This window comes from Heptranchias perlo, chromosome 3 (genome assembly GCF_035084215.1).
Source record: "Heptranchias perlo isolate sHepPer1 chromosome 3, sHepPer1.hap1, whole genome shotgun sequence".
Lineage (NCBI taxonomy): Eukaryota > Metazoa > Chordata > Chondrichthyes > Hexanchiformes > Hexanchidae > Heptranchias > Heptranchias perlo.
In genome coordinates this window covers 14,908,908-14,935,936 of record NC_090327.1, presented here as the reverse complement: position 1 = coordinate 14,935,936, position 27,029 = coordinate 14,908,908, and the positions used below count along the sequence as shown (strand labels likewise).

Genomic DNA, 27,029 nt, shown 5'->3' with positions numbered 1-27,029 from the left:
AGAATTTCTTGTTCATTAAAAACAGCTGCTAAAGTAAAAGACCTATATGGCGTCTGAAATACGTACATTTTGGGGAGTCCAAGTAATCTTCTTTTGAGAAATTAGTAATTCACTTGCATCATTTGGATATTGTAAACTGTTGGGAGCAGAGGGTAGTGATACCCTCAATGCGATGTCAATGAGAGGGGGTGTACGAATGAGGCAGTATCTGTTTCAGGATTTCAAAATGTATAAAATGGCCTCCTGCGCTGTAACCTTCTATGATTCTATGTGGGACTAGCTGGATTGCTCATGCATAGAGCCGGCGCAGACTCGATGGGCCGAATGGCCTCCTTCCGTGCTGTAACCTTCTATGATTCTAATATGAAAATGATGTGAAGATCTTAGAAACTGTGGCTAACTAGCGGTAACTGACTCTGTGTGGTCTTGTAACAGAGGACTTATTTGACTTTGGACTTTTCTATCAATCACCCAGCTCAAACTCCATTTGCAAACTGATAGGGATATGTCGATCAAATCATAGAAGAGAAACTACAAAATGGATCCATTATTTTGTGTAAAGAAGCAGCGCTCTGCAAGTTTGATCATTTCAGAGGAGACAGTTGGACAGCCAACCTTAAACACATTAATAACCGAGTAGCCAAAGCAACAGTTTAAACTTGTTTAGCACCTTCATGTCCCACTTGCTGCCGAAGCTGTCGTTTGGACAGACTAACCTCAAAAATGGGTTGCTTTGGTCACCAAAGCCATTAAAGGACCCATTTATAAATGGGCTTCAGATTTTGTCTGGTGCTCACCTTCAGATGTTTTGAGGTGCAGTGACATGTCGTGTCGCAGCAGCGTTGTTTTGTGTTATGGAGTAATAGCGCTTGTGTTTATGGTCCTACGCCCATTGAGATTCTGATCTTAATCGTGCTGTCATGGATAGGTGTTGAGCAGAGGCCAAGGGCTTACGCGCTGAAAAGAGGGGAACCTTTGAAGGAGAGTTGCCTTTGGTGACTTTTGCCCATTTCCCAGCAGCCTGGGAGCAGCTCATCTGCCTTTCCCCTCTCTCGGGGTATTCATTTTAAGAAGCCTGAAGAAAGTGGGGGAGGAGGTAATGCTTTCTTTAAATAGAATTTTGCTCCTTACGTATATGTATGTAAACACATTTTTTAAAAACTTACCGTTATATTTTTCAAAAATAACAATTTTTTTGATCAAGATATTTGTAATCGTTATTATTAATATTATGATTATGAAAGTTTAACAGGCTGCAGGAGTGATAGGGCAGGTCAGGCATTTCTACCAAAAGTGACAGCTCTCCCAAAGTTGGATGGACTTCTATAATTTCTGGATGATGTTATAATAATTTTAAAGTGGAAAAAATCGTGTAATTGACACTAGTTAAAACCTGTAGCAATAATGCAAACAAATCGTGAGCTGAAAATAAATACAATTTTTAAAAAAAAATTTGCAGATAATATCTGAAGCTTACAGTTGCTTTTATTAAGAGAAACTGGTTCAGACATTTTCTTGGCTGCTGCCGCTTGTGCCTGTATCTTGTTAACTCTGCAGCTGTATCTCGAACTGGAGAAGCAGGGCTGGTATTAATGCAATATGTTTGGTTATTTTAGCTTGGATTCCCAAAAACCATCGTCTAGAGAAATATATTCTTATTTTTCAATGTTTGTGTAATTAGTCCCGGTTCCCCAATGGTTGAATTGTTAAGTGTATTGCTTAGTGTGCAACTGTGTTATATAGACCAGGAAGATGCAAGACTCTATCCCTGATCTTTACTGAGTTTGCTTATCTCAACTGAGGCGGCATTGGGGTGCTATAATTGGATTCACGGTTAAATAGTCAACTCAGGTGGTCACTCCTGGTTCCCCCAATGACACAGCTGGCTAAGGCAGTGAGTAATTGAATCTTGCTGACCAGAAGATACCCAATTTGATGCCTGGTCTGTACTCAGCTGATCTCAGCCAAGGGGCAGTAGGCTCACTTCAGTTCGCAAGGGAGGGGAGAAGTTGGCCTGTGAGAGTGAGAGAGAGAGAGAGAGAGAGAGTGAGAGTGTAAGGAAGTTGGGTGAAGCCTTTCATGTCCCCCTGTAGTTAAATAATATGCACAAAGAATAGACACTTTGAAGTTTCTGGAAAGCGCCAAGCACTTACGCACCAAGAGCACGAGGAAGGAGTCAGACCGCCACTCTTGATCGCTCTCCAGTGACAACCCCTCCCAGAAACTGCCCATGTGTGGACATTGGGAGAGGCCAGGATCAGGTTTGGCTGCAGTCACCTCCACTAATAAACAGCCTACTGATACTCACCATCTGGACTTTCGCAGAAAAAATGGCCACTCGAGCAAGGTACAATATCCCAGCATGAGTCAGTGCGTTAAGACGTACAGGGAGAAACCTCTTTGATGCGGGGAGGCAAGCAAGTAGTGTGAAGCAAGCCAGTAACCAGCCCGCCGAAATATTGCAGTTGGCTTTTATTTGTGGTTTTGCCAGTTTTCAATTATTAACATTGCTTTTGCCTATAATTTTTTTTTATCAGCAGGCCTGTTTTCTGATTGTCATTTTTACCAGAGTGCTTGCCATGATTTCTTTTAAACATTCTCTTGGAATCATCCATACCGTACTATTACCTTATCCCAAAGGAATGAATCTGTACTAATGAAGCAGATACTAATTGACTGATGAGGGAATTTCCATGTTTTGATAAAATCTGTAAATGGATAGAGAGCAAGTGCTTTCCCCCAGTGTCAACTAGTACAATCTAGTTCTAACACCCAACACCTGACATTAGTGTCTTGTGAGAAAAATACTTTCTCTGGGGGGGAAAAAAATACAAGGAACAAACATTGGATTAAACCTAGTGTTTTATTCTGGCATTAAATGTTTAATTTAAACAACAGTGGGGCTACTAAATTAAACTACAGAAAAGATTTGCATCTTCAACTCATTGAATTTTACTGTAGAATCCTGTTGTGGATTACTGGTAGAGTCCAGTGCTGACTTATTTATTTGTATAAATTATGAACTTTGTGATTTATGGCACAGTTTTGCTTCGCACATAATTTTTCACTAATGACTAGCATGCTTCTTTGAGGTAAGTGTGATCATAAACACGCTACACAATAAATAAATGTATTTAATAGATAGCTGGCTGTGAGGTCCAAGACTGTAATTCAATTGAGCAATTCTGTTAATGCAAATTTAAGATTTTTTAAAAATCTCTGGCAGTGGCTTGTTGTTACATAAACTACTCAGTATTGCCATATATTATGTAGTATATAATGTCTACTATTCCTTGTAATGCAATGCCAGAAAAAGCACAGCTGGTGTGCAAATGTACTAATAGCGACATAACGCCATATACCTACATCATAATAATCTGTCTTAACCCTTTCACTTCATGGACTGCACAGACCCTGAGGAAAGTTATTACAAAACTTAAAACTTGATCAACAACAACATGTATTTATATAGCGCCTTTAACATAGTAGAACGTCCCAAGGCGCTTAGTGTTGTTCAGTGGGTTAACGTACCAGTGTGATATGCTGTAGAGTGGTAGGCTGCAGGTTTGCTCCTCCGCTTTTCCAAACAGGATGCAGATTGACATTTGGAAAACATAGATTGCCTGTCTCCCTGTGCTTTCAACTGGTGAATGTGGCAAGGAGAAAAAGGATTTTAAAAAAAACTTCCCACTTCATCTCTTCTCTCCCACCCCATCAAAAAAAATATCCAAGCTTGATGCTTGTCCTAATGGGACGATTTGGATTTCCGCCTTGTAAGTATCTATCCTCCTCAATACTGGAGCTACAAAACATCAATATTTAATATGTTGTAATGTTTTACTGGAAATACAAACCATTGTTATACAAGTTCTAGACTATTACAAAATGCCCAAATGCTCTGCTAAATTATTATTTATTTCACCATGATATAGTCCATTTCTGCCCAACGCATTTCAGTTGGACTATTTAATGCAGTTGCTCTTTATTTTATAAAAGTTAATCCTGAATTGACTCTCGGAGGTAGTTTATCCCCTGGTCTCAAATGTTTGGAGATGAAAGCATTAATTTATCTCTGAGCACACATACTGTAAGTGACATTTTGGTAGATGTTGATGGGGTAAAACTTCAAGAAGCACAAAACTCACACCTTATTTTCAGAAAATTTAGCAGTTTTCTGGCCTCCAACCACCAAGTGTTATAAACCTCAACTATGCCCAATAAATGACTGATTTCCATCTTGTAAGTACTAAACATTTTGGGGTGGATTTAACTCTTCCACGTGCCTAAAAAAAAAATTGACGTTCCCCAGCCACAGCAAAAAGGAAGAAGCATCAGAGCCCCACTATATCCGATCTTCACCCCCACTCGCTGCACCTGGATTTCATGGGGCTACCCCAAGGTAAGCGAGTGGGCCTGCTCCTGTTTTACGCGCAGCCCCAGCACAGTAGTGCGGGGGGAGTGGAGGGAGAGGCATTCCCAGCCCTCCTGCCTCATTTTGCTAGGAATATGTCAGTTGGGTGCCCGAGCAGAGGGGCACCTGAAGAGTCTTGGCGCAAGGTCCTGTGCTGAGATTCCCACCGGCTGGATATTTGCCACGGATCCCAGCGGCAGCCTGAAGACCGATTAGGAGCCAAGTCCAGATACTTCTCCTTTTCCCCCGCCCCCAACCCCAGGTGATCTTTGGGCTTACGAGCCGTTTGCTACCCCAGCAAGGCGGCCCCCCAGTGCCAGCAGCCAGGACTTCTCGGGTTCCTGCTTACTGCTTTCCGGTGCTAGGCCCAGAAGTCAGGAATGTTCCTAGGCCATTCACGTAGTCTGGGACAAGAAAATTGCAGGGTTTTTTTTGCAGGCACAGCATCCAGTGTTGCATCATGAAGAACTGCAGCAAACCTTTCTTGACCGTATTGGGTTGGTTTCATATTCTGTTTACAGCCTTTATTGTTCGGGGACATGAACTTTGAAATCACTGCCGTTGCTGTCGTCTGAATTTTTAACACACTCCTAACAAATTCCTCTGTTATTTTAGTAGAGTCGATAACCTGTTTAAAATAAGTGGGTGAATGCCTCTATTAGATAAGGGACATTTCCTGTCCTCTTTGACGCAAGTGCATCAAGCATTTGTGCGATAACTTTGCCAATATTAATTTCTAACCTGTGAAGTGCCCTGTGCATTCAGAGTGAAATTTCTTGTTTCGAAGTTCTCCGCTTGTGTCACAAGCAAAGGTTATAATATATGTTACTTAAGAGTGGACTTGGTGGGTATTGAAATAAACAGGTATTAAATTACATGAAACAGTCTGTGTTTGAACAGATCAATGGAGTGTTTTAATGCTTCCTGTCAATTTATGCATACAGGCAAATGTTGGTGGACTGTAATACAAAAGAAAAGGAATATTGATGGGTAAATTATTTAAAAGGATATACACTTACTTTAGCTGCTACTAATGAAAAGTATTTAGAAACTGAAGGAGCTCTGAATACAATGTGCTATTTTTTTTTCCTGTTTTGGACTAATAGAGATGAAAATTAGATGATGTTGCTCCTTGATTCTTGACCAGTTGCTGTTAACGTAGAACCCTGCTGGCTAAGAAACACTGAGGCTGCCAATTGTTAAAAGCATGTGCTGGCCAAGCCCTGTAAACCACATCTTTGACCTTATTTTACAGGGCGCTCCTTTGAAGCCAGAACTTTCAGGTGTGCACTGTACCGTGGAAGGGGCTCTCTTGGGTCTTTGCAACCTTGGGTATTGGTGTGTTTTTCTGTTTTTGTTTGTTTGAGCTAAATTTGCACTGCAGGAGTTGAGGAAGATAAAAGTAATTGTCAGTAAACATACACACTGGCTGCTTTGTTCCCGTGTGTGTTTCTGAAGTGGAGCATCTCCCTCCCCCCAAAGATTTCTCCTGCTCGTGACTACTGGAAAAAAATATCAAAAAAAAGTAACGAGTCACGGTTTATAAATGGCATTACTCTTGATGTGGAGAGATGTGATTTGGAAGGCAGTTGACTGGTATTAACAATGCAGCTCTTTAAACAAAATGTTGATTTCTTGACAATCAATTTAACACTATATGATCGCATGGAGACTTTTAAAGCATTTTCACTTAAGAGTGCGCATAAAGGAACATAGCCTGAGGTTCTAAATTGTAAGAGCAAGTTTGGATCAATTTTTTAAGTCTCATATCAGGACTGTGTTTCCAAATATACATATTTATATGGAGTAAATGTCTGAGCCCGACTGTTCCCGTGGTTACGTTTGGGCATTCTTATATACGACATTCCTGTCTCCAGTCAAGTCTATTGAGCTTGTTACATAGAATCTACAGCACAGAAACAGGCCCTTCAGCCCGACTGGTCTATGCTGCTATTTATGCTCCACTCGAGCCTCCTCCCACCCTTCTTCATCTAACCCTATCAGCATATCCTTCTATTCCTTTCTCCCTCATGTGTTTATTTAATTCCTCCTTAAATGTATCTATGCTATTCGCCTCAACTGCTCCTTGTGGTAGTGAGTTCCACATTCTTATCATTCTTTGGGTAAAGAAGTTTCTCCTGAATTCCCTATTGGATGTAATGATGACTATCTTATATTTATGGGCTCTAGTTTTGGCCTTCCCACAAGTGGAAACATTTTCTCTATCTGTACCCTATCATGATGTGGAGATGCCGGTGATGGACTGGGGTGGACAAATGTAAGGAATCTTACCACACCAGGTTATAGTCCAACTGTTTTATTTGAAAATCACATGCTTTCGGAGGCTTTCTCCTTCGTCAGGTGAGTGTCACACTCACCTGACGAAGGAGAAAGCCTCCGAAAGCTTGTGATTTTCAAATAAAACTGTTGGACTATAACCTGGTGTTGTAAGATTCCTTACATCTACCCTATCAAACACCTTCATAATTTTACAGACCTCTATTAGGCCACCCTGCAGCCGTCTCTTTTTTATAGAGAAAAGAACCCCAGCCTGTTCAGCATTTCCTGATAGGTATAATCCTCTTATGCGTTAGAAGTCAGGGTGTAGACTGTGTTGATGTTGACATGGCGAGTTTATTTATTTGAGTTGGGATGCTTTGATCATTTCATTTATAGGAGCTGACCAGAAAGATGGATTATGGGTTTGTGATGGGAGTGACGACATGTGGAGACTATCTCTATATCATTGAATGATATTGAGGAGATGGAAGGTCTGATGTGTTGCGTGATTCCAGAGGCTGAAAAAGGGATTGTTTTCTGCCTCCTACTGGTCCAAGTTATGTCGCTTCAGCACTACTTTTAGGGCTAAAAATATTCATTGATCTGGTACCACACGAGTGGAATAAGGATGGATCTTTGCGATTGTGGAGGGGCGACAACGACATTCGTAAAGCTAGAGTACAACTTGAAAAGTGGAAGCCACTTTTTGAAATCAAATGTCAAAATGAGGGCCTGCAGTACCATTAGGGACTCAGATTAGGAAGGGCTCAACATCCATCCTGAGTTACGTGGTACCAGCCAGGAAGATGGGGCACTGCAAATTTGTCTTCCTTTCCTAGGATTAGGGAGACTAACATCAGCCAGGGTTCCTGCTCTAATACCATTTCCAGTGACCCATGCTGGAAAGTGCCTTGTGTGGCTGCCAGCTGTCAAATGAAAAATGGTCATTTGGAGAATGTTCTCGAGGGCTGCCATGCCACTGCAACTGTTAATTCTGGCAAGAGCCACTGTCTTCCAAAGAGTAGGAGAGGAAATTGGGAGAAAAGTATTTGGGAGTATGATGTATACTGATATCCTGCTTTTATCATGGGGCTATAAATTTCAACACATCTCCAAGAGTATCAGTTCTTGAATTCCCTTAACATAATCATATTTTGCCTGAGAAGAGATTCATTTTTACTTCAGTATATCCAGAAATATATTCAGGTTCTTCCCAATCACCCTCCATGAGTAAGATTCTTTACACTGTTAACCTCCATGGTTATCATTGGATTCAGTTCCAAATGGGAAAGGATGCCTGGCATATTCCGTGGAAGTGAACAATAATTTCACGTTTATTAAAAGTACTGGAGTTGTGGATTATTATCCAATGGCTGGCAAGCCTCAAAAATGTTTTAGAATTATGGTGCAATCTTAAGAGATTGAACGTTAACATATCAAAATCTTTATGCCTGGTCCCAGGCCCGAGAATAATATAATATTGAATTTCACTTCGATGCAACTGAATAACACGTCAGTATATTGAGGTGGCTCCAATCACCTGCATTTACCTACTCCTAGCTGTTCCCATGCCCGCTTTCCTGACTCTACAACCACTTATCCAGGCTGCTGCTAATGGCTTGAACACCATTTATCCTGGCAGAGTTGAGTCAGTTGTGAAAAATGACCCAACTTTCCCAGTACAAATGGTATTCTTGCTCCCTTTATTACTATCTAACACCAGTCTGTCAATGTACCCTCTGATCCCTGGTCACTGCACAGATTGGTAAGCATGATTGGTCCCAGTGCTACTCCCTCAGTGGTTATAAACACAGTATACTACAGAGAACAGTAAAATGAAAACGGTTCATCAAAAAAAGGAAGAAAGAACGTGCATTTATATAGCACATTTCACTGTTGTAATACAGGGAAATGTGGCAGCCAATTTGCCGCAAGGTCCCACAAGCAGTAATAATACGATGACCAGATTATCATGTTTTTTTTGTATTGGTTGAGGAATAAAATATTGGCCAGGACACTGGGGAGAACCCCCCTACTCTATTTCAAAATAGTGCCATGGGATCCTTTACGCCACCTGAGAGGGCAGACGGGAACTTGGTTTAAGGACTCATCCGAAAGACAGCACCTCGGACAGTGCAGCACTCCCTCAGTACTGCACTGCAGTGTCAGCCTGGATTATGTACTCAAGTCTCTGGAGTGGAACTTGAGTGGGCTGCTAAGAGAAGCAAGGGAGGAAATAGCTCTGACCATCATTTTCCAATCCTCCCTGTCTACAGGCGTGGTGCCGGAGGATTGGAGGACTGCTAACATTGTACCGTTGTTTAAAAAGGGAGAAAGAGATAGGCCCGTCAGTCTAACCTCGGTGGTGGGCAAATTATTGGAATCGATCCTGAGGAACAGCATAAATTGTCATTTAGAAAGGCACGGGTTAATCAAGGACTAACCTGATTGAAGTTTTTGAGCAGGTAACAAGGAGGGTCGATGAGGGTAACGCGTTTGGTGTAGTGTACATGGATATTAGCAAGGCTTTTGACAAGGTCCCACATGGCAGACTGGTTAAAAAAGTAAAAGCCCATGGGATCCAAGGGAAAGTGGTTAGTTGGATCCAAAATTGGCTCAGTGGCAGGAAGCAAAGGGGAATGGTTTATGGGTGTTTTTGCGACTGGAAGGCTGTTTCCAGTGGGGTCCCGCAGGGCTCAGTACTAGAGTCATAGAGTTATACAGCACGGATAGAGGCCCTTTGGCCCATCGTGTCCGCGCCGGCCATCAAGCCCTGTCTAATCTAATCCCATATTCCAGCATTTGGTCCGCAGCCTTGTATGCTATGGCATTTCAAGTGCTCATCCAAATGCTTCTTGAATGTTGTGAGGGTTCCTGCCTCCACAACCCTTTCAGGCAGTGAGTTCCAGACTCCAACCACCCTCTGGGTGAAAAAGTTCTTTCTCAAATCCCCTCTAAACCTCCCGCCTTTTACCTTGAATCTATGCCCCCTTGTTATAGAACCCTCAACGAAGGGAAAAAGCTCCTTAGTATCCATCCTATCTGTGCCCCTCATAATTTTGTACACCTCAATCATGTCCCCCCTCAGCCTCCTCTGCTCCAAGGAAAACAAACCCAATCTTCCCAGTCTCTCTTCATAGCTGAAGCGCTCCAGCCCTGGTAACATCCTGGTGAAACTCCTCTGCACCCTCTCCAAAGCGATCACATCCTTCCTGTAGTGTGGCGACCAGAACTGCACACAGTACTCCAGCTGTGGCCTAACCAGTGTTTTATACAGCTCCATCATAACCTCCTTGCTCTTATATTCTATGCCTCGGCTAATAAAGGCAAGTATCCCATATGCCTTCTTTACCACCTTATCTACCTGTTCCGCCGCCTTCAGGGATCTGTGAACTTGCACACCAAGATCCCTCTGACCCTCTGTCTTGCCTAGGGTCCTCCCATTCATTGTGTATTCCCTTGCCTTGTTAGTCCCTCCAAAGTGCATCACCTCGCACTTTTCCGGGTTAAATTCCATTTGCCACTGTTCCGCCCATCTGACCAACCCATCTATATCGTCCTGCAGACTGAGGCTATCCTCCTCGCTATTTACCACCCTACCAATTTTTGTATCATCAGCGAACTTACTGATCATACCTTTTACATTCATATCCAAGTCATTAATGTAGACCACAAACAGCAAGGGACCCAGCACCGATCCCTGTGGTACCCCACTGGCCACAGGCTTCCAGTCACAAAAACAACCTTCGACCATCACCCTCTGCCTTCTGCCACTAAGCCAGTTTTGTATCCAAAGTGCCAAGGCACCCTGGACTCCATGGGCTCGTACCTTCTTGACCAGTCTCCTGTGCGGGACTTTATCGAAGGCCTTACTGAAATCCATGTATACCACATCCACTGCGTTACCCTCATCCACACGCCTAGTCACCCCCTCAAAAAAATTCAATCAAATTAGTCAGACATGATCTTCCCTTGACAAAGCCATGTTGACTATCCCTGATTAATCCTTGCTTCTCCAAGTGGAGACTAATTTTGTCCTTCAGAATTATTTCCAATAATTTTCCTACCACTGATGTTAGGCTCACTGGCCTGTAGTTCCCCGGTTTTTCCCTACTCCCCTTCTTGAATAATGGTACTACATTAGCGGTTCTCCAGTCCTCTGGCACATCCCCTTGCTTTTGCCATTATTTATTAATGATTTGGATTTGAATGTGGGGGGCTTGATCAAGAAGTTTGGAGATGATACAAAAATTGGCCGTGTGGTTGATAGCGAGGAGGAAAGCTGTAGACTGCAGGAAGATATCAATGGACTGGTCAGGTGTCAATCCAGAGAAGTGTGAGGTAGGGCATTTGGGGAGGACAAACAAGGCAAGGGAGTACACAGTAAATGGGAGGATACTGAGAGGTGTAGAGGAACAAAGGGACTTTGGAGTGCATGTCCGCAGATCCCTGAAGGTAGCAGGACAGGTAGATAAGGTGGTTAAGGCATACGGGATACATTCCTTTAATAGCCATGGCATAGAATATAAGAGCAGGGAGATTATGCTAGAACTGTATAAAACATTGGTTAGGTCACAGCTTGAGTACTGTGTACAGTTCTGGTCATCACATTACAGGAAAGATGTGATTGCACTAGAGAGGGTACAGAGGAGATTTACGAGGATGTTGCCAGGGCTGGAGAATTTTAGCTATGAGAAAAGATTGGATAGGCTGGGGTTGTTTTCTTTGGAATAAAGGAGGCTGAGGGAAGATTTAATTGAGGTATATAAAATTATGACTGGACTAGATAGAGTGGATAGGGAGGACCTATTTCCCTTAGCAGAGGGGTCAGTGACCAGGGGACATAGATTTAAAATAATTGGTAGAAGAATTAGAGGGGAGTTGAGGAGAATTTTTTTTCACCCAGAGGGTGGTGGGGGTCTGGAACTCACTGCCTGAAAGGGTGATAGAGGCAGAAACCCTCAACTCATTTAAAAAGTACTTGGATGTGTACCTGAAGTGCAGTAACCTACAAGGCTACGGACCAAGTGCTGGAAAGTGGGATTAAGCTGGATAACTCTTCCTCGGCCGGCACGGACACGATGGGCCGAATGGCCTCCTGTGCTGTAACTTTCTATAATATTCTATGATCTAACCCACGACCTTCTGACTCAGAGGCGAGAGTGTTACCGACTAAGCTGACACTTATCAGAAACATTTCAGTAGTTGTTTCACTTCTCCTAATAGAACAACTTGGTTTTTTTTTACAGCTGCAGAATTTCAAATAAGAGATGACTAGATTTTGAGATAAGAAAATTCAGCTTCATGTTTACAAACCCTTAAAAAGCAAAAAAAAAGATCTTGCAGATGAAACAGCATGAAAATAAAAGTGCATTTTTGACCAATGATTTCTAAATGGGTTTAATATTTTGGGATTTAACTAATTAATAAAATCCACTTCAGTTACTATAATTTTTTAATCTCTGAAAGACTAAAGAGTTTATTTTTAAGTTTGTAATAAATTAAGGTTTTCTGTCATGTATTTCTTTGATACTTCATGTGATACCAGATTGAGATTAAAATACAGATAAAATCTAGTAGAATTTTATGGCACACTTCTCGCTGTGTTGTCTTCTGATAAGTGGAAATTTCAAGCTTGCATTGTCAAAGTACAGCCTTTTAACAACTCGACTACATGCTTTAGTCCAGTGTTATTCGTAGTATAGTCCTGGGGTCTCCTTTGGCCTACTCTCTCCTTACCTGCCCTTCCAGGCATTCTGCTCTTGGTGCCTCATGGCCTCAGTATACAGCCTGCTAACCCTGATAGAGGAAGGTGCGAGCAGGAGATAGAAGGAACCTATGTGCACTGTGTGTAACGAAACTGTATGAAGAACAGGTTTATGATTTTGTTGTACATAATGCACAGAGAAAATCTTCCCCCACAGAATAGCTCTGCAGTTGGTTTGTGTGTGTGAACCTCAAGCATGTTGTTATTGGACATAAAAGATTACTAAGTGCCCCAGGGTTGCATAAATACATCATTGGCACTCTTAATTGGGGTTGTTTATGCTATACAGAAGGGTGGCCTGTGTTATGGATAGCTAATTTATGTACTTAAATTCGCTTTTTCAAAAATGTATATATAGTATGTATGTGAGTATGTGTTGGTGTGTGTGTATATATTTACTCACCCTGTTCCCATATCCCGTCAAACTCTTTTCCTTCATCTACCTGTCCAATCTAATCTTGGATGCCGATATAGTTTCTGCCTCAACCATGAACCCTGGAACTGAATTCCGCAGCCACTCAATTCTCTGTGTAAAGAATTTTCTCTTGCTCTCTGTTCTAAATTCCTTGTATCTATGGCCCCTTATTTTGGATCCCTGGACTACTATAAAAAGTCTACTTAGATTTACTCTGCCCGGTTATTCCATAATTTTAAACCCTTCTATTATATCGCCCCCATTATCTGCGTCGTTCCAATGAGAAAAGACAACATTTTTCAAGTCTTTCCTCATATTTGTATTTCCTCATAGCAGGCAGCATCCTAGTGAATCTGTGTTGTATCCTCTCTAAAGCCTAAATATCTTTCTTACCTGTGGTGTGGAACCCAAGACTGCACGCTGTAATCTAACTGCAGTCTTAAGATTTTATATAGGCTCATCATTGCTTCTTGGTTTTTATATTCTATATGTCTTGTGATAAAATCTAGAATTCCATTAGCTTTTTTTTAATGGACTTGTTAACCTCAGGTGCTCCCTTTAATGTCCTGTGAAGCTGTACCCACAAATCCCTCTGCTCTTCCACAGCACCAAGCCTACTTCCATTATAATATAAGTATAATTACTGCTACATTTTTACCAAAATATATCACCTCACAATTAATGGCATTGAATTCCATTTGCCACATTTTAATGCATTTCCCCCATCTGATGAATATCCTTTTGCAGCTTCCTTTGGTCTTCTAAAGAATTAACTATGCCTCCTACTTTGTTATAATCTGCAAATTTCAACGCCTGTCCCTCTAGGCCTCTTTCCAAATTATTGAGATACAAATTGAACAGAAGTTTTATATATTTTATTAACATATAAAGAGTAAAAGGATAGTCAGAGGGAAGGTGGGGCCAATTTAAGGACCAAAAATGAAATCGTGTGGAGGCAGAGGGCATGGTTGAGGTACTTTGTACCTGTCTTCACAAAAGAAGAGGATGCTGCCAATGTCATAGTAAAGAGGAGGGGTAAAGAAATTGGATAGGATAAAAATAGATAAAGAGGAGGTACTTAAAAGGTTGGCAGTGCTCAAAGTATAAGGTCCCACATAAGAGACTGTTAGCTAAGATGGAATCGAGGGAAAAGTACGGACTTGGTTAGGAAGTTGGCTGAGCGAAAGGCGACAGAGAGTAGGGATAATGGGAAGGTACTCACTGGCAGGATGTGACCAGTGAAGTCCCGCAGGGATCTGTCTTGGGGCCTCAATTATTCACAATATTTATTAACGACTTAGATGTAGGCATAGAAAGTCTCATATCTAAGTTTGCAGATGACACAAAGATTGGTGGCATTGTAAGCAGTGTAGATGAAAACATAAAATTACAAAGCGATATTGATAGATTAGGTGAATGGGCAAAACTGTGGCAAATGGAATTCATTGTAGACAAATGTGAGGTCATCCACTTTGGATCAAAAAAGGATAGAACAGGGTACTTTCTAAATGGTAAAAAGTTAAAAACAGTGGATGTCCAAAGGGACTTAGGGGTTCAGGTACATAGATCATTGAAGTGTAATGAACAGGTGCAGAAAATAATCAAGAAGGCAAATGGAATGTTAGCCTTTATATCTAGAGGACTAGAGTACAAGGGGGCTGAAGTTATGCTGCAGCTATACAAAACCCTGGTTAGATTGCACCTGGAGTACTGTGAGCAGTTCTGGGCACCGCACCTTCGGAAGGACATATTGGCCTTGGAGGGAGTGCAGTGTAGGTTTACTAGAATGATACCCGGACTTCAAGGGTTAAGTTACGAGGAGAGATTACACAAATTGGGGTTGTATTCTCGAGTTTCGAAGGTTAAGGGGTGATCTGATCGAAGTTTATAAGATATTAAGGGGAACAGATAGGGTGGATAGAGAGAAACTATTTCCGCTGGTTGGGGATTTTAGGAGTAGGGGGCACAGTGTAAAAATTAGAGCCAGACCTTTCAGGAGCGAGATTAGAAAACATTTCTACACACAAAGGGTGGTAGAAGTTTGGAACTCTCTTCCGCAAACGGCAATTGATACTAGCTCAATTGCTAAATTTAAATCTGAGATAGATAGCTTTTTGGCAATCAAAGATATTAAGGGATATGGGCCAAAGGCAGGTATATGGAGCTAGATCACAGATCAGCCATGATCTTATCAAATGGCGGAGCAGGCACAAGGGGCTGAATGGCCTACTCCTGTTCCTATGTTCCTATAAGTAGAAAAGTGTCCTGGTCCGAATGGGATGCGTCCTAAGTTGCTGTAAGGGAAGTAAGGGTGAAGATAATGGAGGCTCTGGCCACAATCTTTCAATCCTCCTTAGATATGGGGAGTGGTGCCAGAGGACTAGAGGATTGCAAATGTTATGCCCCTGTTCAAAAAAGGGGCGAAGGATAAACCCGGTAACTAGAAGCCAGTCAGACTAACGTCGGTGGTGGGGAAACATTTAGAAACCATGATCTGGGACAAATTTAATTGTCACTTGGAAAACCGTAGGTTAATAAAGGACTGTCAGCACAGATTTTTTAAAGGCAAATCGTGACTGACCAACTTGATTGAGATCTTTGATAAAGTAACAGAGAGGGTTGATGAGGGTGGTGGGGTTGATGTGTATATGGACTTTCAAAAGTCGTTTGATAAAGTACCATAAAAAATAGACGTGTTAGCAAAATTAAAGCCCATGGGATTAAAGGGGCAGTGTGGGTACGAAATTGGCTAAGAGACAGAAAGCAGAGAGCAGTGGTGAACGGTTGTTTTTTAGACTGCAGGGAAGTATACAGTGGTGTCCCCCAAGGTTTGGTATTAGAACCACTGCTCTTTTTGATATATATTAATAACCTGGACTTGGGTATAAAGGCATCATTTCAAAGATTGCAAATGACACAAAACTCAGAAATGTAGGAAACAATGAGGAGGGATAGTAGCAGAATTCAGGTGGACCTAGACTGGTGAAATGAGCAGACACATGGCAGGTGAAATCAGAGAAGTATAAAGTGATGCATTTTGGAAGGAAGAATGAGGAGGGGCAAAATAAACTAAATGGTACAATTTTAAAGGGGGTGCAGGAACTGAGACTTGGGGGTGCACATACACAAATCTTTGAAGTGGGGACAAATTGATACGGCTGTTAAAAAAGCATATGGGATCCTGGGCTTTATTAATAGAGGCATAGAGTACAAAAGCAAGGAAGTTATGCTAAACCTTTATAGATCACTGGTTAGGCCTCAGCTGGAGTATTGTGTCCAAATCTGGACACCACACTATAGGGAGGATATCAAGGCCTTGGAGGAGGCGCAGAGGAGATTTACTAAAATGGTACCAGGGCTGAGGGACTTCAGCTATGTGGAGAGATGAGAGAAGCTGTGATTGTTCTAGGAGGAGCAGGAGTGCTCCCCCCGGCTCCTCAAGGAAGCCTTCGGCCTCCCCCCTGCTGATTGTGGCCTCTCTCTTCCCCCTGCTACGATCACGGAACCGCCCCCCAACACTGATCTCTCTCTCGCTCCCTCCCATCCGAGATTATCTCTCTTTCCCCCCCCCAACAAGCCCTGATCTCTTGCTTTCCCGCACCCTCCCCTTAAATATTGGGGCCATTGTTCCCACAGATTAATTTTGAATTTACCCCCTTCAAGTGCAGGCCGTGTCCTCTGGTTCTACTGTTCTGGACAAGGTGAAACAGCCTGTCATGTTCTATATGGTTCGGTATATGCTACATGGTTCACTTGTTCAGCCAACAATTGGAGTATTGTGTCCAGTTCTGGACAGCGCACTTCAGGAAAGAAGTGAAGGCCTTAGAAAGGATGCAGAAGAGATTTACTAGAATGATTCCAGGGATGAGGGACTTTAGTTACGTTGATAGTCTGGAGAAGCTGGGGTGGTTCTCCTCGGAACAGAGACAGTTGTGAGGAGATTTGATAGAGGTGTTCAAAATCATGAAGGGTCTAGACAGAGTAGATAGAGAGAAACTGTCCCCATTGGCGGAAGGGTCAAGAACCAGAGGACATAGATTTAAGGTGATTGGCAAAAGAATCAAAGGTGACATGAGGAAAAACTTTTTTACACAGCGAGTGGTTAGGATCTGGAATGCACTGCCCGAGGGGGTGGTGGAGGCAGATTCAATCATGGCCTTCAAAATGGAACTGGATAAGTACTTGAAAATAAAGAAAATTGCAGGGCTACGGGGATAGGGCGGGGGAGTGGGACTGGTTGGATTGCTCTTGCATAGAGCCAGCGTGGACTCGATGGGCCGAATGGCCTCCTTCCGTGCTGTAACCTTTCTATGATTCTATGAATCCTAGGAGCAGAGAAGCTTAAGGGGAGATCTAATAGACGTGTTCAAAATTATGAATGGTTTTGATAAGAGTAAATAAGCAGAAACTGTTTCCAGTGGCAAAACAGTCGTTAACCAGAGTACACAGATTTAAGATAATTGTTAAAAGAACCAGAGGTGACATGAGGAGAGATATTTTTACACAGCGGATTGCAATGATCTGGAATGCATTGCCTGAAAGGGTGGTAGAAGCAGATTCAATAGTAACTTTCAATAGGGCAATGGATAAATACTTGAAAAGGAAAAATTTGCAGGGCTATGTGGAAAGAGCAGGGGTGTGAGACTAATTAGATGGCTCTTTCAAAGAGCCAGCACAGGCGCAATGGGCCGAATGGCCTTCTTCAGTGGCATATGATTCTAAGTGGCGGTAATGCTCATAACACATTCTCTGGTCACTGTTAGTGCAGTGCAGAATATCCATCTACACTGTTCTCTGGTCACTGTTGGTACAGTGCAGATTATCCATATTCACTGTTGGTACAGGGCAGAATGTCCACACACACTGTTCTCTGCTCACTGTTGGTACAGTGCAGTAATGCCCTTACACATTCTCTGCTCACTGTTGGTACAGTGCAGTAATGCCCTTACACATTCTCTGCTCACTGTTGGCACAGTGCAGTAATGCCCATACACATTCTCTGGTCACTGTTGGCACAGTGCAGTAATGCCCTTACACATTCTCTGGTCACTGTTGGCACAGTGCAGTAATGCCCTTACACATTCTCTGCTCACTGTTGGTACAGTGCAGTAATGCCCATACACATTCTCTGGTCACTGTTGGTACAGTGCAGTAATGCCCATACACATTCTCTGGTCAGTGTTGGTACAGTGCAGTAATGCCCTTACACATCCTGTGGTCAGTGTTGGTACAGTGCGGTAATGCCCATACACATTCTCTGGTCAGTGTTGGTACAGTGCAGTAATGCCCTTACACATTCTCTGGTCAGTGTTGGTACAATGCGGTAATGCCCATACACATTCTCTGGTCACTGTTGGTACAATGCGGTAATGCCCATACACATTCTCTGGTCACTGTTGGTACAGTGCAGAATGTCCACATGTACTGCGGATATTGTTGCAATTGTAGTTCAAATCAAACAAACCATATTTGGTCTTCAGTCTGTTATAGCTGGGCAACTAATATAAGTATTGGCTAGAAAATGATGTTTGAGTGAGATCTGGTTCATTTAACTTGACATTAGTAGATTATTCAGATACAGCAATAAAAGTGCCTGAGACTACATGCAGTATTCTAGGGTAAAAGGCAGCATGCACATTTGTGATGTCAGTTAGCCCAGTGCCATTTGTGATTAAAATTCACAACATGAAGTACCTGGAAAACCAGAGGTTAATTTTTAGTTGAGTCAACTCCCTTCGACCAATGAAACCATAAGCACTACCGAGCACTTTGAATAACTCAGTTCTTCATTTCCAGTTCCACAAATTTTGATGACCATTAACACCATTAGTGTACAATGCACTGAACACTAGTTCCACATTTAAAAAATAAACACATCTCTTTATTCCTCAGTCCTCTAGAAAAAAAAAGCTCTCTTTTTCCCATGGCAGTGATCCAGCACGTGCATCTCTGCAGATTTTGTCAGTCCAGTAGTTTTGGTGAGCAATCAGTGGGGTTACTTCATCAGATCCGGGGCAAGGAACATCTTCTGTTCCCACAGACAGCTTTTCTCACACCTGTAGGTACAGTTACATAGAATGTAGAGCACAGAAACAGGCCATTCGGCCCAACTGGTCCATGCCGGTGTTTATGCTCCACACGAGCCTCCTCCCACCCCTCTTCATCTAACCCTATCAGCATCACGTTCTATTCCTTTCTCCCTCATGTGTTTATCTAGCTTCCCTTTAAATGCATCTATGCTATTTGCCTCAACTACTCATTGTGGTAGTGAGTTCCACATTCTAACCACTCTTTGGGTGAAAAAGTTTCTCCTGAATTCCCTATTGAATTTATTAGTGATGGTCTTATAATTAGTTCTGGTCTCCCCCACAAGTGGAAACATTTTCTCCACGTGGAGACCTGATAGAGGTCTTTCATTATCTTAAAGACCTCTACCAGGTCACCCCTCAGCCTGCTGTTTTCTAGAGAAAAGAGCCCCAGTGTTTTTCAGTCTTCTCTGATAGGTATAATCTTTCAGTTCTGCTATCATCCATGTAAATCTTTTTTGCACCTTCTCCAGTGCCTCTATGTCCTTTTTATAATATGGAGACCAGAACTGTGCACAATACTCCCAAGTGTGGCCTAACCAAGGTTCTGTACAAGTTTAACATAACAATACAGTTGAGTCTTAGAAACTTCTCTCTCTCAACATGTTTGGCCTGGTGGAATAAAACCTCCCCCAGCTTAGCACTAAAAGGTCCCAGATTCAGTTCCCCTTCTGTGCTGAATTAGCTGATCTCAAACAGGACAGCTGTTCTTGGCTTCAGCGTTCTTAGATTAGGAAGGGAGGGGCGAATATCGGTCATGGTCTCTATTCCTGATCGCTATCTATTGGTCCCAGCTGGTAAGTGTGGATGTTAGGCGAAGACAAGATTGGGCTCAGCTGTGATATCCCCAATGTTGAAAAGCTCGTCAACTCTCGGTGCCTAGGTCTTGCCAGTTTCTGCAGAACCATACCCCAGAAAGCATTGGTGCATCTAGGAGAAGAGGGGACTAAATTGACGACTTACTCAGCTGAAAATATTTCAACTATGGAGTTCAAACTCTGGTCTGGTAGTCAGGAATCATTATTCTGGTCTTGCAGCTCCTTGTAGTGGTATTATTATTGTTCAGAAATATTTCATTGTTATGCAGTGTGTTTGACTATTGCCAGACCCACACAAACCTGTAAAACTCCTGGATCATTGAAACCTGATGGGAAACCAGTGGACAAAATGTTAATTCCGATTTGTGACTTGAATATGGCAAGATAATGCCTTTTAAATAAAGCTTCCCTAATGTCTTAGTAGCCAAATCCAATTCCCAGTGTATAATTCAGACGTGCAGACTAGGTAGGTCAAAAGTTTGGTCCCCATTCTGTTGAGTTAGCTGGAATCGCAGAGGGGAAAATCAGTTAGAGTCCCCGCTCGCTCTCACTGGAAAGTCCACGTGAAGAGATGATCGAGTTTGGCACTGATTCTCCACACAGTTAAGTAGCCTGTCGACAAACAACAACAACTTGAATTTCCACATTACCTTCAATGCAGTAAAATGTCCCGAGGCGCTTCACAGGAGCGTTATCAAACAAAATTTGACAGTGAGCCGCATAAGGAGATATTAAGACAGGTGACCAAAAGCTTGGTCAAAGAGGTAGGTGTAAAGGAGCACCTTAAAGGAGGAGAGAGAGGTGGAGAGGTTTAAGGAGGGAATTCCAGAGCTTAGGGCCTAGACAACTGAAGGCATTCTCTATCAAAGCTCACACATGAAGAATGGCCACTTGGATGAGGTATCAGGATTAACGGGCACTTGGAATTGTGCCTCGATGTGAATTGTGCTTGTTGGAGAGGGGCCAAAAGGTGGAGGAAGTCTAATGAAGTTGAAATTTAGGTCCATGCACAGATTGGGCAATGGGGAAATCCGTATTCATTGAGCACAGCAAGAACGGTACCCAGAAAAAACGTACATCTCCATTGTAGATGGTTTTGGAAAAGGCATTCAGCTACAGTGAAGATTTCAATTTAGCACACTTTGTGATTACGTGTTCTTTGTGATCTTGGAATGACATAGTTACAGCAGTGAGCCCACAGGGAGATGATTCATTCTTTTTACTCTGGCATCTTCTGGGAGTCAACAACAGCACAACCTGACTCTATTACGTCCAGTGAGTATCTGGTTGCAAAACCTCTGCGTACATGGGACCACGTTTATGATACCTCTAATGCCAATGGTTAGTAAATCATAGTTTGATGAAGCAATGCTGGATAGAAAAAAAAAAGTCTTTTTAGGGCAGTGTTTGAGTTAAGCTAATGGTGACGGTTCTTCTGTTTGTAGTTTGAATGTTGATTCAATACCCTAACAAAATTTCTGACTAATTAGTGAGGTAATAGCTGTTGGGGTCGGTGATTAGCACAGTCCCAGAACTTGGTGTGAAACTGTGCCCAGCTCGGGATGCTTGCTCCCTGGAGTTTGTCGTGCAATGAAGATGATAACCAACACAAACAAAGCAGCACATTGGGAAAACTCCTGAGTGCTGTCATTAATTTAGTCCTTTGGGTGCCACAGTGACAATTTTTAAAACATTTTAATGACTCTTCTGCTCTTACCTGGGTGCTGATGAACAATTTGATTGAAAATATGACCATAAATTAAACGGATCTCCTGGTTATTTGTTTTAATAACTTAACCCCATTAGATTGTAGCCAATTGCTAATGGCGAATGTTGCTAAACTCATGGGCCATAGTTGATGAGAAGGGGTTGAGACTTGCAGCATCTTTGAACGTGACAACATTAGTAACTTGAACATTGAGCCAAAAATTGTTTTAACAAATCAAAATTCTCTGCAATTAAGGATGTATTAGCCACACTATTTTTGTGGTGTCTTCTTCCACAGCTCAAACTCTGGACAGCTGCTCCCTGTTGTCTGGCATAGGATGGTCTGGAACCCTGCTCTCAGTGCTCCTCTATAGCTTGCTGCTGGATAGTGTGACATCAGTCTAAAATGAATGACTCTGAAGTGTGTGTGTGTGTGTTCTCTCTCTCTCTCTCTCTCTCTCCTTTCCCCCTCCCTTTCCTCTCACTCTTTCTTGGTCTCTCCCCATTCCTCTTTTTTCTCTCTTTGCTTCTCTCTCCTCCACTCTTTCCCCTTACGTATGTATATTTAGGATTGTAATAGTACTCACTTTGCATTATATTTCTCACTAGGCTTGGTAACTTGCAGGGTATTTTTTGCCTCATGCTCCCGAGTAACTGAGCCATGCTTACCAGGAATGTCCCAGGTGCAGTTCGTGCTGAGTAAGCTGATTGCAGGGAGGTGGTGTTACAGGTGCTACAAGCAACTTCAGCACCTGTGGTTTATAAAGGGGAGAGTTGGCTTCAGTTTTCATTCCTAGTGTCCTGCGATTCCTGCGTGTGTGAGCTGGTTTTGGGCTAGGCCGTGATGCCTCTGAGGGTTGAAAGTCTGTCAACGCTCGCTATCTGAACTCGCCGAGTGAACGGTCACTCAGGCAGGTAGCAGAGGACCCCCCGCCCTCCAAACTGTTCCTGTCTTCAGGAGAGGAGGGGAGAAAATCAAACCTCTCACTTTCTCTTTTTGTGTGTCAGTATTAAAACTGAAGCTGTTTTACCCAACTGCTGAATGTTAAATTTGCAACGGTTTCAAAAAGAAATGTCACAGCCTTTTAGCTCCAGCAACCTTTCCCACAGTTGCCAACGAAGCTCCTTAAGGGTAATTAATGGAGAAACAGGGGCGCTAGAGGGCATCAGCCATTGGTGGCAGCCATGCCATAGAGTCATAGAGTTATACAGCACGGATAGAGGCCCTTCGGCCCATCGTGTCCGCGCCGGCCATCAAGCCCTGTCTAATCTAATCCCATATTCCAGCATTTGGTCCGTAGCCTTGTATGCTATGGCATTTCAAGTGCTCATCCAAATGCTTCTTGAATGTTGTGAGGGTTCCTGCCTCCACAACCCTTTCAGGCAGTGAGTTCCAGACTCCAACCACCCTCTGGGTGAAAAAGTTCTTTCTCAAATCCCCTCTAAACCTCCCGCCTTTTACCTTGAATCTATGTCCCCTTGTTATAGAACCCTCAACGAAGGGAAAAAGCTCCTTAGTATCCATCCTATCTGTGCCCCTCATAATTTTGTACACCTCAATCATGTCCCCCCTCAGCCTCCTCTGCTCCAAGGAAAACAAACCCAATCTTCCCAGTCTCTCTTCATAGCTGAAGCGCTCCAGCCCTGGTAACATCCTGGTGAATCTCCTCTGCACCCTCTCCAAAGCGATCACATCCTTCCTGTAGTGTGGCGACCAGAACTGCACACAGTACTCCAGCTGTGGCCTAACCAGTGTTTTATACAGCTCCATCATAACCTCCTTGCTCTTATATTCTATGCCTCGGCTAATAAAGGCAAGTATCCCATATGCCTTCTTTACCACCTTATCTACCTGTTCCGCTGCCTTCAGGGATCTGTGAACTTGCCCTTTTGCCGTTCTTTAACACCAGTAGGGTGAAAAGCAATTCTGTGATATGACAGGACTGTCCCGTTCTGCCAAGTAATAGTCCATTTTCTGAAACTAGAAAGTCTGTCCCCTGTAATATTTTAAAAGTATAAATATTACAGGAGTGTGAGAGCATTGCCCCATTTTTTAAGTGTTTAGTTTTCTTCTACTTGTATCCATTCTTTGTATAAAGGATCCACAAGTTCAGTGTAAAGATCATATTCATTTATTTTTCAACTGATTCACTATTTGAGAAAGAAAATTATGATCAGCAGTTCACACCCGGTCATGTGAATTCAAAGCATTGCACCCAATAAGCATTGATTCGCCATTTGTGTTAGGCAGTAGAAATGCAAACCTCATCAATAGACCAGTTCGAACAGCTTGTTTTGATAAAAATGGTCTGTGATATTGAAACCAGTTTCTTTTTAACAGAAGTTTTCTTTCTATTTGCAGGAATTCTTCGATCATGCGAAAGCACTGTGGGACGATGAAGGTGTAAAGGCATGTTTTGAAAGGTCAAATGAGTACCAGCTCATCGACTGTGCACAGTAGTAAGTGTCTTTCTTCATCCAAAAATGAATCATAGATCCTTTAAAATACTCATTTTTTCAAGAAGAAAAATTACTAACTGCAGTGAAATGGGAATGAAATTCATACTGAATTGAGTCTTCATTTGGTATAATATTTGTAATGTACTCTGTATAAGGTTTGGTGAAAGGACACCAGTGCTTTTAAAAGTGTAAGCCATACACGATCCATAATGTACTTCAATCTTGGAAATGATTCTGTGAGGCAGCAGAGTAGTAAAGATGTTAATTTGCTGTAGTGCTGGAAGTCTCGATTGGTTGATCCTGGTTAGAGCCTTGGGGTTTTTGCTGTGGTTGACTTTGATCTTTGGCTGGACTTCGGTGGAGTGCCTATTAGGACAGTCGGAGTGCTCCGTCTCTCAATGAAGAGGAAAAAACGATCTGGGTCAGCTTTGGCCCGAGTAGGTGCTTGCTGCCTAAACTGGCCAAGGGCAATGGTTGTTGAACATTTTCATCAGAGACTGCTCTTCTCTGTCCTGCCACCTGATGGATATATGGCAACAAGAGCAATGTTGGCTAACAATGGTCCAAATGTTGGTAATTGCCAGCTTCCTATACTGTTTTGTTGAGAATGTTCATGTCATTTCTTAAAACCTTTTTTGTGTTTGTTACCACTTGCTGCAGAAATCTAAATAGCTGTCGTACATTGTATTGGTTTGTATTATGTTGAGAATCTTAAGTGAAAAATTGTTGGAATTTACCAGTTGCTATACAAATGAGAGAGCCCACATACCTCACAAGTGGTAAAATTGCCATTGGGTTTGTTAATTATTTCCAAGGACAACCAGTTTAGCGTCTAGTATTCTGTTTCATTATTTGAGAAAGTTACATTGTTTAAAAATAAAATGATCAAATACGCATGCAACACAGTGCAAATTTTATAGAAGAGATTGTTTTAATATTTTTTGTTTGAGGGCTAATTGCACTGCGAAATATTTTTTAGTTTTTTTTTAAACCAATTTTTAAATATTTCTGCAATGTTGGTGATGGCGGGCTTATTTTTCACTAAGGTAGATGAGGATATGTTGTGTCACCCACAGTGGTGTGTCCCCGGAGGTTGAAGTAGTTGTCCTGTGCAAAACCGTGGAATGTGGAAACAGAGCAGAATGGAGAGAGGCCTCATCAAAAACCCAGACTTGGCTTCAGGCCATTGGATCAAATTGGCAGCAGGATCTGTTGGGATTTAGGCAATACAGAGACGGAACGCTAGATTTATTTTTGACTGGGAAATTTATGTTTTTTTTCCCCCAGTTAAATTGTTTCAAAAATTTTACAGCAGATTTTTTAATAAAAAAAAAATATCTTTTTGCTTTCAGGCTATTCACGCCTTAAATTTTTTAAAAGTTTCAAATGTCACGACCAGCTTATAACGGTGAAGACATTTTAGTTCAGCTATGTTCTTGGCCATATTTTTCTCTCCTGTCTCCTATAGACATTGACCTATGCTGGAACACAGTAGCCACAACCCACTGTACCTCGTCCAACTAGCTGCTATTCACATGTGAGCTTAGACAGCTAATGTCGACAGATTGTTTGACTATGGAAGACATCACAGAAGACCTTCTCATGTTCTCATCCAATATCCAACATTGGTCACCGGATAGCAATCAGGTGTGGGGGCCTCCAAGAGAGACAGTGACCAATTAAAGTTTCCCAACTGCTGTCCCCAAGTGAGATCAACCAGCTTATCGCAAACTGGGCATCAAACTGAGACCTTCCGCTCGGCAATAGAATCGTGATTATGCGTGCTCCCAATAAGCGTACTCTTGATTAGTCACAGGAATTTTCATGGGATTTGGGATTTAGTTTTGCATAAACCAGCTAAAATGCAATGTTTTTAATTAATTTTTCACAGACTCGTGATCCATCAAGATAAGCTATTGTTACCTGGTCATCCAATACTTGGACAGAATTTGCTTTCTAGGTTCCTGCGATTTTTTGTTGTTGTTTAGTTTAGGCACTGCAGATCAACAGGAATCGGAGCTTTGGGTCCAGCATACCAACAGGGGTCATTCTTAAAATGGAAAACTTTGGGGGGAAAATCCGATAGGGCCTATTATTGAGCGTAGGTAGTGTGATCCGCTGTTACCCCATGCCTGTTGGCCCCTGCACAGGCAGGACGAGAACTTTGTCCGGTCTCAGTACTCACCGTCAATCTGCGTTGAAATCCAGGCCGTGCACGTCGATTCAATGCAATTCACACTTTCCACCAACGGGGGAAGCCCCACTCTCTTAAAGGCAGGATGTCTTTTCAAATCTCTTAAAGGTAGCCGGTACCTGTTATTTGCTGAAAATAAAAGTCTGCTGTCTGCACAGAGTCTGAACGGAGATCAAACATCGCACACGTAAAACACAGATACAGGTCCCGTCCCTATGTTTACACATTGATGAGTTATGTTAAAACATTGAATAAAGGTTGTGCACTACTAAATCTCACATCCTCCAATCTGCATGCTCGACCTCACCAATCTGCTGATCTGAATTTGTACCATGCCTGCGAGAGAGTGTGCACCAAGTTCTCAGATGATGCACTAGAGGCCTTGGTGCAAGAGGTGGACAGAAGGAGGGACATCCTATATCTGCGAGGGGGGGGAGGGGAGAGGGGTCCCTCCAGACATACACCCAAAAGGCAGCGGGGGACGAAGTCAATGCCAGACGCACAGCATCACTAACATGAATGCAATGCAGGAAGAAGTTCAGTGCTTTGCCACGAGTGGTCAAGGTGAGTGAGGTCAACTGTCAAATGACATCCCCTACCAACTGCACCATTGGCCACATCCACTGCTCCGCACACAACACTCCCCATCACCCACATACCAACAAACTCTTTCCATCAGTACTCAATTCTTCCAATCAGATGCTTCCTCCCACCCTTACATATTTCCACTGTTGCAAGCCGTTCACCGGCAACTCACAGGCCACACGCTCTGGCAGCTATTCAACCATGACAGGCACATCACCCATATACACGTCCCGCTTTCTTGCAGAAGAAGGTGGCTCATAACAGGAGGCAGCAAGTGGCAGTGGCATTTAGCCCGTTGAGCCTGTT

General features: G+C 42.6%; 1 protein-coding gene across 3 annotated transcripts in view; it reads left to right on the top strand.

Annotated features, from left to right (window-relative positions):
- LOC137310509 (guanine nucleotide-binding protein G(s) subunit alpha-like) overlaps positions 1–27,029 on the top strand; it is a 325,567-nt gene that overhangs the window by 182,282 nt on the left and 116,256 nt on the right. For all 3 annotated transcript variants that reach the window (XM_067978271.1, XM_067978287.1, XM_067978281.1), the window contains exon 5: positions 23,847–23,944. In XM_067978271.1, coding sequence (XP_067834372.1) covers positions 23,847–23,944 — 98 coding nt within the window. The remainder of the gene's footprint in view (positions 1–23,846; positions 23,945–27,029) is intronic.